The following is a 17,505-nucleotide window of genomic DNA, read 5'->3' as shown; positions in this document are numbered from 1 at the left end:
CGAAGAGTAGCCCCTGCTCTCTGCAACTAGAGAAAGCCCGCGCGCAGCAGCAAAGACCCACCGCAACCAAAAATAAATAAATTAAAAAAAAGTGAAGTGGAATCCTATGAAAGTCTCTTTCTGAGATTCCCACATATATGTGGATAGTGACTTTATAGCTGGACCGGGCAGGGCCTGGGCCGTGAGGGCGGGCGGGAGAGGAGATGGGGGCCCAGATTCCTTTGGGAGCAGGACGCCAGGAGGGACCCAGGGGAGGGGCAGGGCGGCTCTGGGGCTTCCTGGGTGTGCAGTCTCCTCCTCGCTGGCACTCACCCTGAGCCTGCCCTGGGCTCTGTTGCTGGTGTGGGGCTCCTGCCCCTCCTGCAGGGAGATGGAGCAGGGGGAGCCATGGACCGGCTCCTGTGCGATCTCCTGTGTGGAGCCCTGTGAAGCCTCAGAGCCCTGCCTGCCGCCTGCGCTGCCCCTCAGACCCACCAGCCATGTCCACTGCAGACACACGCACACCACTCTCTGCACAGACCTCCTCCAAGGAGGGAAAAATGATGACAACCTGAGGGCCTTGGATCCACGTTGGCACAGATAAGAGGCACCCCAGGAATCCTCTCTCACCCTTGTGCTTGAGTGCGATCATGACGGGACCACCAGCTGACCAAGTTCCCATCCACCCGTTCCTGCCCAGAGGGGAAACCTCCCCTCAAGTCCCCCTTCCCCCCACATGGAGATGCGGGGACGTGAGGCTGCCCGGGGAGGGCTCCCAGACGCGGCCGGGCCTGGACTGGCCTGCTCTAGGCCACCTCGTGTTCCCTTAGGGACCTCCTGGTAAAGGACCAGAGTCGTCCAGGTTAAGCATTGAACCGCCTAACGCACCTGAGAAACCTCCCACTCAGGGGTTTCCTGAAGCAGAAGCCCTGGGAAGTCAGGACACAGCAGGAGAACATCCGTCTCTGTGAAGCATCTCCAGCCAAGTGAGCCGGCTGTGGGGCTGTCGCTAGAACGTGTGTGCCTGGCTCCCGGGGCTCAGAGTTCTGTTGGGGTCTGTTGCCAAGGAGGTGACTTCACTTCCTGGGGGCCCCTTACTTGAATCCCCTCCTCAGACAACACCGCTACACACAGCCCTCTGGGCTGCCGACGGCTCACCCCTTCTCCACGCAACCCCATGTCTCACACAGTCACACCTCACAGCCCTCTCCACCGCTCCCGGGGAGGGTCTGTGTGCAGCTCTGAGGAGGCAGACCTGGGTTCCAGACTCAATTCCCCATTTTACCTGTTCTCCATCTTGGATAAGTCACTGTGTCTCTCAAGGCCTGTCTCCCCACCTGCACAGTAGGAATTATTCTAGCATGTATTTTGAGGGATGTCCTCAGGCATAGTTGGGATAAGATCTAAAAAGTGTGGGGGAAAAAAAAAAAAAGTGTGGGAGTCGTGTCACATGTAGGTCCTGCATCCAACCTTTCTTTCCTTCCTCGCATTACCTCCCCCATGTCTGTTCGTCTTCTGATCCCGTTCTGTCATCCTTATTTAATGTCACTGTGCACATGTATGTGTTTGTGAATGTTTGTGTGTGTGTATGACGCCAGTGCTCACTCTGGGAGCCCAGAAGAAAACCGCCCCCATAGGGAGGGATGGGTAAGAGCTTCCTAAGATCTTAGGGCTTCTAATTTCCAAAGCAAATCTGATGAGAAGTGTTCCAGCCTTGACCCAGGACATTAGGACACAGTGACACAAGCTAGACAGGTAGCAGGAGCTGGGATGACAGACTCACACAGTCTGGCTCCACTGTCCACACTCACAACCACTGTGCTGGCCGCAGTGAGACCGCTGCCTTCATGGGGCTTACAGCCGGACAAGCTCGGCTTCTCTGGCTGGACTCACAGTGGCCCAGGGACAGACTGGCAGATGACGGGCTGCCATCAGCACACAGACATGACAGTCTCATTTGCTTCTGCCTTTATGTTCCTGTCCTTAAATGCCTCTCCTCAATACTGAGGCTGGCTGGAACATGTTATAGAGGTCCAACCCCAGTATAAACAGAGTCAACTTTACCAGGAACAAGATGACGTTTAATCAGCTGGGGTAAGAGTATCCTCACCCTCACTTGAAACCTCCTGGTAAGCAGTGACTTCATTGGAAAGTAGATCAGAGTTGATCTAACCTCAGAAGTGTCTAACCTTTTTTTTTTTTTTTTGCAGTACACGGGCCTCTCACTGTTGTGGCCTCTCCCGTTGTGGAGCACAGGCTCCGGACGCGCAGGCTCAGCGGCCATGGCTCACGGGCCCAGCCGCTCCGCGGCATGTGGGATCTTCCCGGACCGGGGCACGAACCCGTGTCCCCTGCATCGGTGGGCGGACTCTCAACCACTGCACCACCAGGGAAGCCCCAGAAGTGTCTGCCTTCTGCACCTCTCTTCCCATCCCTCCCCCAACATCCATGTAGCTCCATTTCCCCACCTGCTCAAACCAGAACCTTGGGCCGCTGTCTGCTCCCTCTTTGCTCCTCACCCCCACATGCAATCAACTCGTCCCCTTCCCTGGATCCCAACATCAAAATGCATCCCTCACCTCTCTGCATCTCCCTCCCCTCTTAGTTCAGGCCACCACGGACACTGTCCCTGATTCGTGCTCTTTGCTTCTGTTTCTCACTCCCTCTGATCCAAGGGAGGGATGTTTAAAAGACAGATCTTCTCCTGTCGCTCTGCTAACAGACAGGAACTCAGCAGCACGTTGTGGAAAAGCCCCAGTCCTTAGCCAGACCTCAAGCCCCTCGTCCTGCCAGCAGCCCACCTGGCCTGCTCCCCTCAGTCCAGCCACACTGGCCTCTCTCTGTTCCTCCAAGGGTGCCCCCTCCCCAGCCTTCAAAAGCCCCAGGCTTGGATACCACTGAGCTCTTCACGTGGATGCCTCCTCCTTCAGGTTTTGCTGTAGGTTGCTCTGCCCGGGGCCCTCCGTCCCTCCCTCAGGGCTCTTTCCATGGTCCTGGGAGTTGTCATTATGGCTTGCTGGGCCCCAGTACTTGCCAGAGGAAATGGCAGGAGCCTGGGACCCTAGGCAACCTCAGGTGGTCGGCCCTGGGACTGCTTCAGCCACTGGTGGGCAGGTGAGCCCAGCAGGCTCTGTCGTCACCTGGCGACCCGGGGAGGAAAGGTCTCGCAGTGCTCTCTGAGCCTTGCCACCTGCTTGGTTTCCCAGGTGAAATTTAGAGAAGCAGCAAGCAAGCCAGAGCTGGGGGTGGGGCTTCCAGATCCTGACCCGCCCCTCACAGGCCCCGCCCCTTTCAGTTTCCTAGGTTGGTGTCTAAAGATCAGTGGTCAGGGACACCCGGGTGCAAATCCTCACTTCTGCTGTTCCACTATGTGCTGGTACAAGTCACCTTTTTTCTTTTATTAAACGTGCCAGGGACTATTCTAGGCCCGGGAATACTGCAGTGAAGAAAACCTACAAAAAGCCTGCCGGCTTGGAGTTTACAGTCTATTGTGCGGAGACCGATCGTCAACATGTTTACATCACTTGGATCTGGACCCTCCCATCTCTCTCCAGCTACTACCCCATCTCCTCTTCTCCTTAAAGCAAGCACTGTCAGATGCTTGTCTAGACTCCACTCCCACTGCTCTGATGGAAATATCTGTCTGGGAGAAGAGCATTCTGGGTAGAGCAAACAACAAGCGCACAGGTGTGTTCAAGGGATTCAAATAGGCCAGGGCGCTGGGATGGGTGGGGAGGGCAGAGTGGGATGAGTCCTGGGAGGAACACGTAGTGGGACGTGTGCTTTTCCTCCAAGGGAGGGGAAGGCAGGAGGGCTCCTGGCCTGGGAGTGGCAGGACGGACACCCAATAACTGAATCTTTTGGGGTGCTGCAGCTGAGAAAAGACAGCAGGGGACAAGAGAGGAGTCATGGGACCAGGTAGGGGCTATTGTGATATCAGGAGACCAGGGCGCTGGCGGTGAGAAGAGGCTGGATTCTGGTTCTAAGCTGAAGCCAGAGCGGATAGGACTTACTGTTTGATTGGATGTGGGGTTCGAGGGAAACTCACAAGTTTCTGACCATCAGAAAGGTTGGAGTTGTCAGGTTGGGGAAGGCTGTTGGAGAAGCACGTTCGGGGAGGGGGAGATGAAGAGCTCACCTTGGGACATGTCCAGTTAGAGCTGAATAGATGACCTCTAGTGGTGTTGCTGGTTAGATGCTGAGGATAAAAGAGACAAGAATTCACAGGAGGTCTAGGCTGGAAGTCAAGGGTGGGGAGTCATGGAGAGACGGCATTTAAAGCCTTGGAACTAGATGAGACCATCCAGAGAGTGAAGGTGAAAACAGCAAAACATGTGGGTGTGTTGGGATTGAGGTAGGGAGTAGCCCAAGCCAGAGAAGCTAGGAGGTAAGAGGAAAACCTGCAAGTGGGAGGGCAGTAAAGCCAAGGGAAGGGAGTGTTTCATGGAGAAGGGGATGATCGGCTGTACCAAATGCTGATGGGACAAGATGAGGACTTGGGGGGGGGGTGTCTCTGGATTCAACACCATGGAGGCCACGAGTGACCTTGACTGAGCAGCTGGGTGAATGGTGGGGGTGAAGCCTGATTGGAGTGGGTTCTAGATAGAACTGGAGGAGCAGTGCAGGGGAGTTTAGACGAGCCTCTGACAGTGTTTTAAAGGGAAGGAGAGATGGGGCAGCAGCTGGAGGGAGGAGGGAGGTGACCAGGCCTAACAGAGAGGTGAACATACTGATCCAGGACAGGGGAGAGCGGCTGGAGCGATGTCCTAGGGAGCAGAGCTTGACTTTGCAACAGCCAGAGCACCTCATGCACAGCAACAAGAGAACAGACTGTGTGCACAGATGCAGCTGGAGGGAGGGTTGCTTGTCAAAGTCCTCTCTCTCTTTTTTAACTTGTGAAATATATTTACCGAAAAGCACACAAAACACATATATACTATGGTATACCTGTGTAACCATCACCTGGGGGAAAAAAAAAAAGACATTATTAACACCTTAAAAAAATCTTCCCAGGGCTCCTGTCCAATGGGAATCTTTTCCTTCTGCCCTAGATGTACCCACCATTCTGCCTTTGCTGATGCTATTTTTAAAATAACTGTGCCATCTAAATGTACTCTTGAACCATCTTGGCTGTTATTTGACTTAATTTGATTTTTTTTAAAGTTAATTTTTATTTTTGCCAGCTTTCTTGAGGTATGATTGATGAATAAAATGTAAGATATTTAAAGTGTACAGTGTGGGGACTTCACTAGTGATGCAGTGATTAAGAATCTGCCTGCCAATGCAGGGGACACGGGTTCGAGCCCTGGTCTTGGAAGATCCCACATGCCGCGGAGCAACTAAGCCTGTGAGCAACAACTGCTGAACCCGTGTGCCACAACTACTGAAGCCCGCCCACCTAGAGCCCGTGCTCCGCAACAAGAGAAGCCACCGCGATGAGAAGCCCGCGCACTGCAACGAAGAGTAGCCCCCGCTCGCCGCAACTAGAGAAAGCCCGCGCGCAGCAACGAAGACCCAATGCAGCCAAAAATAAATAAATAAAATTAAAAAAAAGTGTACAGTGTGATATTTGATGTGAGTATACATAGTGAAATAATTCTCCTCATTTTAATTAATATATCCATTACCTCACATATTTACTTTTTTTTTCTTTGGGTAAGAACATATAAGTTCTACCTTCTTAGCAAACTTTAATTATATAATGCAGTGCTATCACCTATAGTCACCATGTTATACATTAGATCCTGAGGCCTTATTTATCTTATAACTGAATGTTTGTACCCTTTTACCAACTTCTCCCTATTTCTACTACCCAAGCCTCTGGAAACCACTGTTCAAATCTTTTGTCTTTCTTTTTTTTTTTTTTTTTAAATTGGGTTGCTATTTCAGTTCTTCATTGCTGCATAAAAAACACCCTAAAACTTAGTGGCTTAATATCAACAATAATGTACTTTGCTCATGAATCTTCAATATGAGCAGCGCTTGGCCTCAGCTGGGATGACTTAAGGCTGGGGTTTGGACTTCCTGGAGAAGGGCTTCCTCACAGCATGGTGGTCTCAGTGTTGTTAGACTTCTTACATAGCAGCTGGTTTCCCCCAGTGCAAGCACTGCAAGACATCTGGGTGGGAGGTGCGAGGCATCTTCTGATCTAGTCTTGCACGTCCCAGATGTGTTCTATTAATCAAGAGAGTCACTAAGTCCAGCCTGATTCAAGGGAAGGGAAATTAGATGCCACCTTTCAATGTGAGGAATAGTAAGGAATTTTTATCTCCTGCAGTTGCATAGTTTTTTCTTACTGATTTACAGAAATTCTTCATATATTCTGTATTTGCTCATTGTTGTTATATGTTTTGGATTGATCTCTTCCACCATGGCTTTCTTTTCACTTTCTTTATGTCTTGTCCTCCTTTGTGGCTAATGCTTTTTGAATCTTGTTTCAGAAGTTTTTCTCTCCTTCAGGGTCATGAAAATATTCTCTTAAAAACTTTCCAACTTTTATCTTCTAAAAGCTTTCTAACTTTGACTTCTTAATTTGGGTCTTTAATCCACCCGTAATTTACTTTAGTATGTAGTGAAGTATAAGTCTTTTTCCCATGTAGATATTTAAGTACCACTTATTAAGAAGAATGTCATTTTCCCACTGCCCTGCTGTGCCACTTCTGCTAGATATCAACTGTTTGTTTATGTAAATATCTTTTCTAGTAGTCTGAATGCTTCCTTGATATCTACTTTGGCAAGATGTTTCAAGCCCATCTTGTACATTGCCTGCCCAAGACTAGAATCAGCTATTTCTTCAGGAAGGCTTGGTTTCCTTTATTAAAGACTACCGTTGGGATGTTAGGAATCCTCCTTGCTACTGAGTTGATCATTGTCTCTAGTTCTTTTCTGTGGGAAGAGCTAGAAATTACATATATGGTAGAACACTCTGGGAGTTTATATTGATACATCCAACTCATACAGAGAACTGTATAGCTTTTACTCAATTTCTTCTGTTACATCTGTATCTCCTTTCCTCCACACTGGCAATTCTGGTTCTCTAATTGAATTCGAATATCTAATTAGTCACTTGTTTTATCTCAACTTATGTACGCTGATTCAGAATAACAATATCCATAATACCACATAAGCGATGGAAATTGGAGAAGATACAAATAAATGGAAAGATAGTTCATCCTCATGGATTGGAAGAATAAATATTGTTAATATCTCCATACTACCCAAAGGAATCTACAGGAGTCAGTACAATTCCTATCAAAATTCTAATGTATTTTTCATAGAAAAAGGGAACAACAATCCTCAAATTTGTATAGAAACAAAAAAGACCCTGAATAGCCTAAACAATCTTGAGAAAGAAGAACAAAGCTGTAGGCATCACACTCCTTACTTTCAAATTCTATTACAAAGCTGTAGTAATCAAAGCAGTATGGTATTGGCATAAAAACAGACACACAGATCAGTGCAACAGAATAGAGAGCCCAGAAATAAACCCACACATTTATGGTCAAGTAATTTACAACAAACAAGCCAAGAATATACAACAGGGGAAAGGATAGTCTCTGCAATCAATGCTGCTGGGAAAAGTGGACAGCTGCATGCAAAAGAATCAAACTGGACCACTATCTTACATCGTACACAAAAATGAATTCAAAATGGATTAGAGTCTTGAATAGAAGACCTGAAACCATAAAACTCCTAGAAAAAAAATAGGTAGTAAGCTCCTTAACATCAGTCTTGGCAATGATTTTTTGGATCTAACACCAAAAGCAAAAGAAATGAAAGCAGGGACTTCCCTGGTGGCGCAGTGGATAAGACACTGCATTCCCATTGCAGGGGGTCCGGGTTCGACCCCTGGTTAGGGAACTAGATTCCGCATGCATGCCGCAACTGAGAGTTCACATGCCGCAACTAACTAAGGAGCCCACCTGCCGCAAGCAAATAAATGAATATTTTAAAAATAAATAAATAAAAATTTTTAAAAATTTAAAAAAAGAAATGAAAGCAAACATTAACAAGTGGGATCACATCAACCTAAAAAGCTTCTGCACAGCAAAAGAAACAGCAAAGGGGGAAAGGACGATAATAAGCATTTCTTTTAAAAAGAGGAAAATAAAACCCACTTCAAAGTATTATAAAAAATTAATAAACAGAAACCTCAAAGGGAGTTGGAAAACCAGAAGGGGGAGCTCTCAAGTCCTGTGAGGACAGCAGAGCCCAACAGGAAGAAGGAAAACTCTTCTCCTGGCAAGGACTCAGCCCATAACAAGCCATGGACTCTGTTTACTAGAGCCCTCCCAAATCCCACTCCCCCATCCCCACAGCCCGCTGTAAAAGTGTTCTTCCCTTGCTGTCTGGGGACTTGCATGAGGCTTGCCAGGATGCAGACCCCAAATAAACCCATCTTTGCTGGAGAAGTAACTAGTAATCTATTTGTGTTAGGTCCATAGTATGTATCTAGAGAGAAATATTTTTCTTTACTTGCAGTCTTAAAATTAGGATTATGTCTGCAGATATAGTTAATACATGCTTAACTCATAGTCCAAAACACAGAGTATTATTTTGAGTTATGGCAGCAGCAATGTTCATTGTTGAAGAAAGTTCTAGTGCATGTAAAAAACAGAGAAGTCAATGCAAATAAAGGTCTGTTTCAGAATTATCCCTTCAATGTACTCCACCCTTTTATACAATAAAAAAACTGTTGCTGTATTATAGACCTCGGATTAAAAAGAAAGTCAACCACATTCTTTGTTTATTTATAGTTTTATTTCCTTATTTCACTATTAAACTTAGGGGATAATATCACCACAAAGTTGCAGGCATCATTTTATAGTACAGACAATAGAATTATTTTTAGAAGAAGGAATAAAAATGGCATATGACATACCTAAAATGACTACTGAGGAAGTGCTGGACACTAGGAAATAAAAACAGTTAAAATTCAGTGCCTTTGATAAAGATGGGGACACTATTTTAGATGCAACTATGATACATGCCTTTTGCTTACAAAGCAAATATATAGCCATCTCTTTGGACAGTGATTTCTACACCCTCATAAATTAGAAGGATGTGAGTATCACTGAACATTTCACAGACATTTCCCAGAAAGCTTTCTGCCAAGAAAAATCAATGTGCTGATTCACCAACTTGAAGCCTATTTTAATTATTATTCCTCGAACCTGCACCAAACTTAGAGACAGTTTCCATGTGTTTGAAAACGTGGGGGGGGGGGCATTCCTGAAAACGTTGCCTTGCCATAGCTCTAAGCACAAGCCCCAAAGAAATTTCTCTGGAGTGTTGTACGTAGGAGGCTGAAAATATCCACGTGTTACATGAGGAATGAACAGAGGATATGAAGAGAGGGCTTTGTTTAATGCTTGCAGAACAGTATGGATTCTCTCCTAACCTTCATGCCAAGCAAAACTACATGCAAGGATGTTTTAAGCCAAATTACAGAACTTCACCTGTACAAACAGAAGACTTATATGTATAGACTCTCCAGGCTCTCTCAGTATTTCCCTTACTAGGATCAAATAGAGTTGACCAACCTGGTAAAACGTTTCCAAATTCCAGGGATAGAGTTGATTTTCTTTCCTTCCTGTCCTCTTAATTATATTGACTACTTCAAATCTATTAAAATATTTCTCCTTGTTGCTTAGTAATACTTTATTAGGAAACCATCATATCAATGAACCATTTTTCCCTTAATTTACTTTCCCAGCTCAATGCCCTCCGGCTACAGTCGAAGTGTGGGGCATTGACGTACACATAATTCTGATAAATATTTGCTATATTAAGTATAAGGAGTTTATTAAACATTCAACAGCATTTATTGAATGTCTACTGCTTGACAGATAATGTGCCAGCCACAGGATGAGGAAGACCTGATTTCTATCATTAAGGAAATCACAGAATCTAGGATAAAAATAGTTCGGGGTTTGGTATGTAAATTGCAGAATGAATAAGTATTTTGGACTTCAAGAAAGAACAAAAATAAAGCTTTATATTCTGAGGATAATCTTTTAAGCTTAAGATAAGATTATTTGGGTGAGGGAAGTGTTATTAATACTTCTTTGCAACTGAAGAGTATAGCCTCCTTTTCCATTTCCCGTTCGTATAGAACGTCTTGTGTAACTCAGATGAGAGCCGCCCTGGATCTGGGAGATTATTTGGGGAGTTCCCAGCCCAGGCCAAGAACTGTAGGGTCTGAACTCTGTGCTGAGTCTTCCTGGTTCTACCAGAGTGACCACAGTCCTAACATTGCGCTAAAGTGCTTGGGTGTCCGCTTCCACATGTCCGAGTGCACTGTCTATCTGTGTGTGTGAAGCTGTGAATGTAATGTGTGTCCAGTTAACAAGTCTAACCCTTGTCCATCTTGGAGCCTGGTGACAAAATATTATGCAGTTCCAAACTTATGTTGAACACAGTCACTTTGGGAACTTGTTTTTCTTTTTTCATCTTTATTATCTCAACACGAGCCTCCTTTCTCAGGCAGTGACACTAAAGCCAGAAAAAGAAAATGGAATATTCCTAGTTCTCAAGAGCCCTGGGCTTCTGTCCCTGGAGCCAACCTCTTAGGGCTGGAATATTTATTCTCACAGCATGAGTCCCAGTAGAGGCGGAATTCCTACAAAACGGAGGCATGAAAACACCAGGAGAGACAGCATAACCTAGGTCCATAAAGGCAAGTAGTAAAATTGACCTGCATCCTACTATGGGGTGGTGTTTGCACTGCTGTGCCAAGTTTGTCACGCATGACATATGAGAAAAAACATGGTTTTAGAGGAGGTGGTACAAGTAGGGCTGTCAGGTTGAAGAAAGGACCAGCATTTTGGGTGCTGTATGCTATACAGTTTCAGTCCATTTCGAGAAATACCACTGAGAAACCAAACACCCCCTACCCAGCAGCTCTACTTGTAAGGTTGTCAGGCCTTAGGTGATCATCCTGGAATAAAGTGGTATTTGAAATAAAATTCCAGGTTTACCAACAAACTGTGAGAGTTCCTTAGAGATCATTGTACTGAAATATAAGTAAATAACTCTGAGGGATACATAAAATCAGAATTTTTCAAGTGTTCTTCAGTTAGAGTATTTACATTCATCATGGTAGTTATTCACCTAACGCCCTGACTCTATTTCACCTGTTTGCTATTAGAAGGCAAATTGAGATGCTTTCATGTTGTTAATGAGTAAGAGCGTATGGGGACAACCCATTGAGTTTAAGGGTAAATGACACGTGTGGCAGAGGCCATGTAATTACCTGGTGACAGAACTGGGCCAAAAGCTCAGGGCTCCTCATGCTAAGTTAGAGCTTCTTTGTGATACATTCACTTGTCCTCTGAAGCTCCTGGGATGTACTGTCCAGTTTCTCAGCCATACGTCCCCATCTGGGAATCGTCTCTACTCGGATAAGTATGGGGCACCCAGAATGATCCGGAGGCTCTGCCTCCGTCTCGTGTTGTCTCCATCAGGCTTCTCCACTGTGCCTGAGCCTTGGCACCCTTTTCCTTCCTGAGATTGACCTGAAGCAGCTAACTCTGCATCAGAGCTGTGCCCTCCCCCTTCTCACAAGTGATGCACAAAGGGCTCTAATCCTTCTCCAGAGCAATGAACTTGCCCATCTGCACACAGAGGGGTGGACAGAGAAAGCTGCAATGCCTTCTAGATCTTTAGCCCCTGCAGTTGCTTATGCTTATGCTTTCTTTCTTTTTTTTTTCTGTGAGAGTCTAGAACTATTATATGTGAAAGAGTAAGTAGAAATGGAACTTATCTGGAGACTCAAGGCTCGATTTGAAGTCAAGGATGATTCAGGGCAATATGGTGAACCAGCAGAAAGACTACAGGTAGGTGATGGAAAAAAGAGAGCAGAGCCAAGGGGAATACGGGACCGGAAAGCTCACTTCTCTTATCCACCTGGTAGACCCTGGAGAACAGAGAATGGGAGAACAGGGTCAGGGGTGCGCGCGCGCACACGTGTGTGCGTGTGTGTGTGTGTGTGTGTGTGTGTGTTGGGGGTGCTTTCTTCACGTGTAGTTTATTTAGGTTTGATTATTTTATTCTCAATTAAAGCGGATAATCATGAAAGCTCTGCAAACCTCATTCATATGGATTGAAAACAATTTGATTCCCATCTGGGGGGATGATCTCATGTAAATGCTGAATACCTCTTCTAGTGACAAGTCCTTTGAGAAATGCATGTGTAGCTACGTCTGGTTTTAAACACTTCACTACATCTTTGATTACACTCCTAAATTTTCCAAACTCAAAAGAATCTGTTTTTCTTATTTTCTTTTTCTGAAAATGACCTAAGAGTTGGACATACATTTCTATAAACAGAGTCAGTAGACAGTATTTAAAAGCAGTTTTCATTCACAAGAGATTTAAAAATAATGCGATAATTAAACCAGTAACAGAAGAGCTGACGTCTTGGACGTCTTTCTTTTCTTCCATTCTCAGCATCATAAAAGGACAAGGATGAGGAGATAATCATGTTTAAGTAGAGTTGTTATTAACCTTCACAGTTCTGCTAAAGCTTACGTTTCTTCATTTCTTAAATTTAATTCTATTTCTTTTTAAATACAGGAAACAGTCTTTTGAGAGGGAGGCAAGATAGGAGATCCAAAGAGAATGGGAATTACTGATGTACAGGGAGACTTGAATCAGCATTCACAAATTTATTAGTGCCAGGCCAACGTGAGTAATAAAATATAGATGCACTTGCTCACTAGACATTTCACAGGTTAATAACATAACATTCTGTAGTTTGCTATACATGTTAGAAAATAGTCTCTGTTTTTTCTTATTCTTTGGTCGAATGTGGGCCAAAAAAATAATTCTTTCAATTATGCCGATTTGCCTTTTTTTGCCCTTGTCATGTGATTTCAAATACACTGGTGGAGGGTTGCTTTGACCGGTTCCCATCAGGTTTAACTAGAACGGTATTAAACCATTATGTTGAAGTTAAAGTTGACTTTTAATTACCTAGAAAGAGTTAGGTACCTCCTGGCACCAACAGGATGACTTTTTCCTCTTCTTAGCCACAAGAAAGCTCGATATACCCTACCCATTGCTCAAGTGGACCTTAAAGAATCACTTTCAAGGGACACCACCTGCTGAAGACTAAAGAGTAATATTTATCAACATTAAATAGAACTCGGTGAAATATGCATAAATACATCTTCATATAAACATAACACAAAATTAAATAGTTCAGAAACACAGACACCACTGAGTACACTTCCACTGTTGTCAACATCTGCTGTAAACACCAGCTCACACTGAACACAAAAGCAGCTTCTACCCTGGCTCCGGGTTCACACCACGGAGACCCTGTACAGAGGGAAGATTTCTCCTCAGCCCCCCACCTCCCACCCCTCCCACTCCCCACACAGCCCACAAAAGGAAAAAAAAAGAACCCTGACACCTACAGCAGCAACACAGACGACGGCTACAGCAGCAGCCCTCCCCTCCCCCCAATAGAACAGTTAGCGTTTGGGCCAATTCAGAAGAGAATACAAAATCACTTTTTAGAAATGTACTAAGGAAATCAATTTGAAGCAATACTTTTCAAAGTGTAATACTTTCTTTAGAGGACTTATGACTTCACGAACCCCACCCATTCCTGGGTAAAGGCTGCGCAATGAACGGCAGAAAGTACTGGCCCCAGCTAAGTGACAAAAGGTGTAAGCCCTTTTTCATTTAAATATGTCAAGTAGCAAGAAATCGAATCTCGTGTTCTTCTTTGCCCCTCAGAAGGTCTCTTCTGCTTTGCTCCATGTAATGCTGTGTATGCCATTCAAACGTGTCACTATTACTGAGTTTCAAGCAGGTAAGATAGCAAAGGTTTTGTTTGGAAACATTCAGATTTGGACCATTAAATTCAGACATGTGGATGTGGTTCATTCTTAGAGCTCAGAGGGGCCCCCATTCGATTTAGCTCTGTTGAGGGTGTCCACAGAGGTAACAGCTTACTCAGAGTCTGGTCGAACCTTGGTGCTCATCTGACTCACCAGGCTGACCGCTCCACACAGACCTGCCCAGAGGGCCTGGCTGTTCTCTGCTGCATAGTCTCCGGGAAAACAGCCCTGGTCTCCAAAACACTACACGGGGTTTAAGTTCACTTTTACGTTGTGTTAGGATCCTAGAGAAACGTCAGTCACCAAAGTACTGAAAGAATATATTGCCGGAATAATTTGCCGGTTCAGTGATTCCCCTTATATTATATACACTGTGTGTGTGTGCGTGGAATTCACACACATACACACACACACACACACATATATACATATACACTTATGCATCTTTTATTTGTACGAAACTTGAACTGCACAAAACAGTACTCTGCAAGAATCAAGAATCAAGTCCACAAATAGAGTTCAACGACACACCAATGAGAAGACGGGGAGCTCTACAGGGACGAGAAGGTGAGGCTTTGCAACGTACGAAAGAATTTCAGAACCACGGATTCACCAGCCTGACGCGTTCCACGTGGGATGTGGATCGACACTTTGGGGACCCTTGGGGAGAACAGGGCAACTGGGCCCGCTAGTTATCCTCACCGAGATTCCAGAGCTAATGGGAATGAAAAGGCCCAGGCAGACCAATTTGGGTATATAATTGCTATGAAACAATTATTTCTTTCTCTTTAAGAAAAAACAAAGTCTATTTCAGAATAAATTTCTTCATATCCAGTAATAGGCTTATTTATTTATTTTTGGCTGAATTGGTATTTGACTTTTGATATGAAAATGGATTTATTCAATGGATCGGTAAACAGGCAGCTTCTTTCACATCTGGGTGATAAAGACATTTTTTTATCAGCGCCAGAAATCACCCCCACCCTCGCCTCACTCCCTCCTAAGGTCTGTGGGTTGACGTGTGCGTTTGGTGACTGCTACTGACAACACACCTCATCCTACAAGGCCTGCTCGGGCGCCCGTTTGTGGAAAATGACTGACTGTCTTTGCTGGTACTGCTGCTTGCGCCTCTTCCTTTTGTCACACTGGCACAACAGCAGCATCTTGAAAGTGGTTCTGAATGTTTTGTTGCACAGGGCATAGCACACGGGGTTCACGGTGCTGTTGATGTAGCACAGCCAATAGCCCAGATTCCAATAGGTTTTGGGGATGCAGCTGTCACAAAAGGTGTTCACCAGAACCATAATGTTGTAGGGGGTCCAGGTGATAATGAAGGCAAGCAAGATGGCGCTGAGGGTCTGGGCTGCCTTCTTCTCCTTGATGAGGGACATCCGTTTCCGCTTGGTGATCTGGCTTCTGGTCTTCAGAGCAAACCTCTTGGCCAGAGTAGCTTCCTTAAAGGACAGAGGCAGAGTGGCCGTGGTCTTGCCCACCGAGGAGTTGACATCAGAGGCCTTGGCCGTGTCCACGGCTGACTCCAACTGGATGGGAAGCTTGGAGAAGCTTTTCTGAAAACTGCCTCCGTCGTCCATGCTCTTTTGGGCCTGGAGTTTGCTGGCTTTCGTCTCTAAGTCCACTGCCCCCAGCTCCTCCTCCGGCACCTGCAGGTTGTCTGACGAGGGTAACTTGGTGGAGCTGAGGATGGTGCTGTGACCCGGAAGCTTGAGCACGATGGAGTAGATGGCTCTTGTCTCCGAGCCCATGTCCTCCTCGTCGGAGGAAGCGGAATTTTCCAGGGAGGCAGCAGCGTCGTTGTTATTCCAGCTGTCGCTGCTGCTGTGGTCTTGGTCAATCTGCTCGGCACTGGGCTTCCAGCTCTTCGTTGTGAACCAGAAGTGGCAGCGTCCGTACTTCCTCCTGGCTGAGCGTTTCATGCTTTGCTGTTGAAGCTCATAGCTGCTGCAGCTTCGAGAACTACCTGTGGGATGGACAAAGTTCTCTGCCTCTGCCTCTGTCCCAGAGGCCTGCAGCCCAGCAAGCTCTTTGGTACGTTTTTCAGTTTCCTTATAGATCCTCCAGTATAAAATAGTCATGATGGTGACAGGCATATAAAAGGCAGCGATGGCCGTGCCGAAGGTGATGGTGGGCTCACTGAGGAACTGGATGAAACACTCCCCTGGAGGCACAGTTCTCTTCCCAACAAAGTATTGCCAGAACAAGATGGCAGGAGCCCAAAGGATGAAGGAGATGACCCAAGCCAGACCTATCATCACACCAGCCCGCTTTGTTGTTCGTTTGGCTCGGTACGTGAGCGGCCTCGTGATGGAAAAGTACCTGTCAAAGCTAATGACCAGAAGATTCATGACGGAGGCATTGCTAGCCACGTAGTCAATGGAAAGCCAGAGGTCACAGGCCAAGTTCCCTAAAGCCCATCGGTTCATGATGATGTAGGTAGTAAACAGATTCATTGAAATGACCCCAATAATCAGGTCGGCACAGGCCAGACTTAAGAGGAAGTAGTTGTTGACGGTCTTCAGTTGCTTGTTGACCTTGAATGCCACTATCACCAGGATGTTGCCGATGATGGTCACCAAGGCCAGGACGCCCGTTAAGAATGCAATGAAGACCACCTGCCAGATGGTATGACCTCCCAGAGGGTCACTGGTGGTGCCATTTGGAGAGGAGGAATTCCCAGCTGCCCGAGAAATGTTGTAGCTGCCAAAATGAGTAACCGTTCCTGGGGGCAGCCCTGCATCGGAAGGGCCGTGAATCCAGGAAGAGCTGATGTTCGGAAACAAAGGTGAGGTTGTATTGTTATTGTGCAAGGTCATGGTGACTCTCTGACATAGTCTGGGGAGAAAAGAGAAAAGATGGAGTCAGGACCATTTCTGCCTTCATCTGATTTGTTCTTTGCATTGCATCCTTTCAAAGTAGCACTCCTCCTATTACTGGATAATAGGACCTATATTACAGGCGAACCTGGGAGAGTCCAGCACATCAGTTCATCCCCTTATTTTAAAGCTGAGGAGTTGTCAACTTTATTTCGATAAAAATAGATAAATTAAATAAAGGTGAACAGCACAGGGCAGGCAGAGATCGATGGGTTCAAGGTAGGTAGCACGATCAGCTGGTGACGTGCACTGAACATTGTGCTTTATGGCCACAACTTCCACCTTTCTAAATACAGACCACGTATACTTCCGCGTGATGTTGTCATCAAACAAGATCTTCCTTCCTTCTCTCTCTTTGAAAAGTACGGGAAAAATAGTAGCTGCATATATGATACTCATCCAACATAGCTTTATCATCACACTACGTGAGACATTGATCTTATTCATTTGCATTTTATCCACCTGGGCATTTTCCTAACCCAGGCTTCAAACGTAAGCAACTTGAAGGCAATTCCAGCCATGTAAGCCTCACTGGAATAAGCAACAGCAACCTGGAGCAAGGGGGGAAATACGCATAAATCACTTTTCATTATATTATCTCTTTAACACACAGTTAGAAAAAGTAATGTATTGGGCTCCCCTGGTGGCGCAGTGGTTGAGAGTCCGCCTGCCGATGCAGGGGACGCGGGTTCGTGTCCCGGTCCGGGAAGATCCCACATGCCGCGGAGCGGCTGGGCCCGTGGGCCATGGCCGCTGAGCCTGCGCATCCGGAGCCTGTGCTCGGC

General features: G+C 46.0%; 1 protein-coding gene across 3 annotated transcripts in view; it reads right to left on the bottom strand.

Annotated features, from left to right (window-relative positions):
- Positions 1 to 14,407: 14,407 nt before the first annotated feature.
- Positions 14,408 to 17,505, bottom strand: part of CHRM3 (cholinergic receptor muscarinic 3) — a 194,179-nt gene continuing 191,081 nt past the window's right edge. For all 3 annotated transcript variants that reach the window (XM_027091817.1, XM_027091818.1, XM_027091819.1), the window contains one exon: positions 14,408 to 16,679. In XM_027091817.1, the coding sequence (XP_026947618.1) occupies positions 14,888 to 16,660 (1,773 nt within the window). In that variant the 5' untranslated portion in view covers positions 16,661 to 16,679 and the 3' untranslated portion in view covers positions 14,408 to 14,887. The remainder of the gene's footprint in view (positions 16,680 to 17,505) is intronic.

Source organism: Aethalodelphis obliquidens, unplaced genomic scaffold (genome assembly GCF_003676395.1).
Source record: "Aethalodelphis obliquidens isolate GAN/ISIS:26980383/991018 unplaced genomic scaffold, ASM367639v1 scaffold73, whole genome shotgun sequence".
NCBI lineage: Eukaryota > Metazoa > Chordata > Mammalia > Artiodactyla > Delphinidae > Aethalodelphis > Aethalodelphis obliquidens.
Note: the sequence above shows the minus strand (reverse complement) of the source record. Positions and strands in the feature narration are given on the sequence as shown.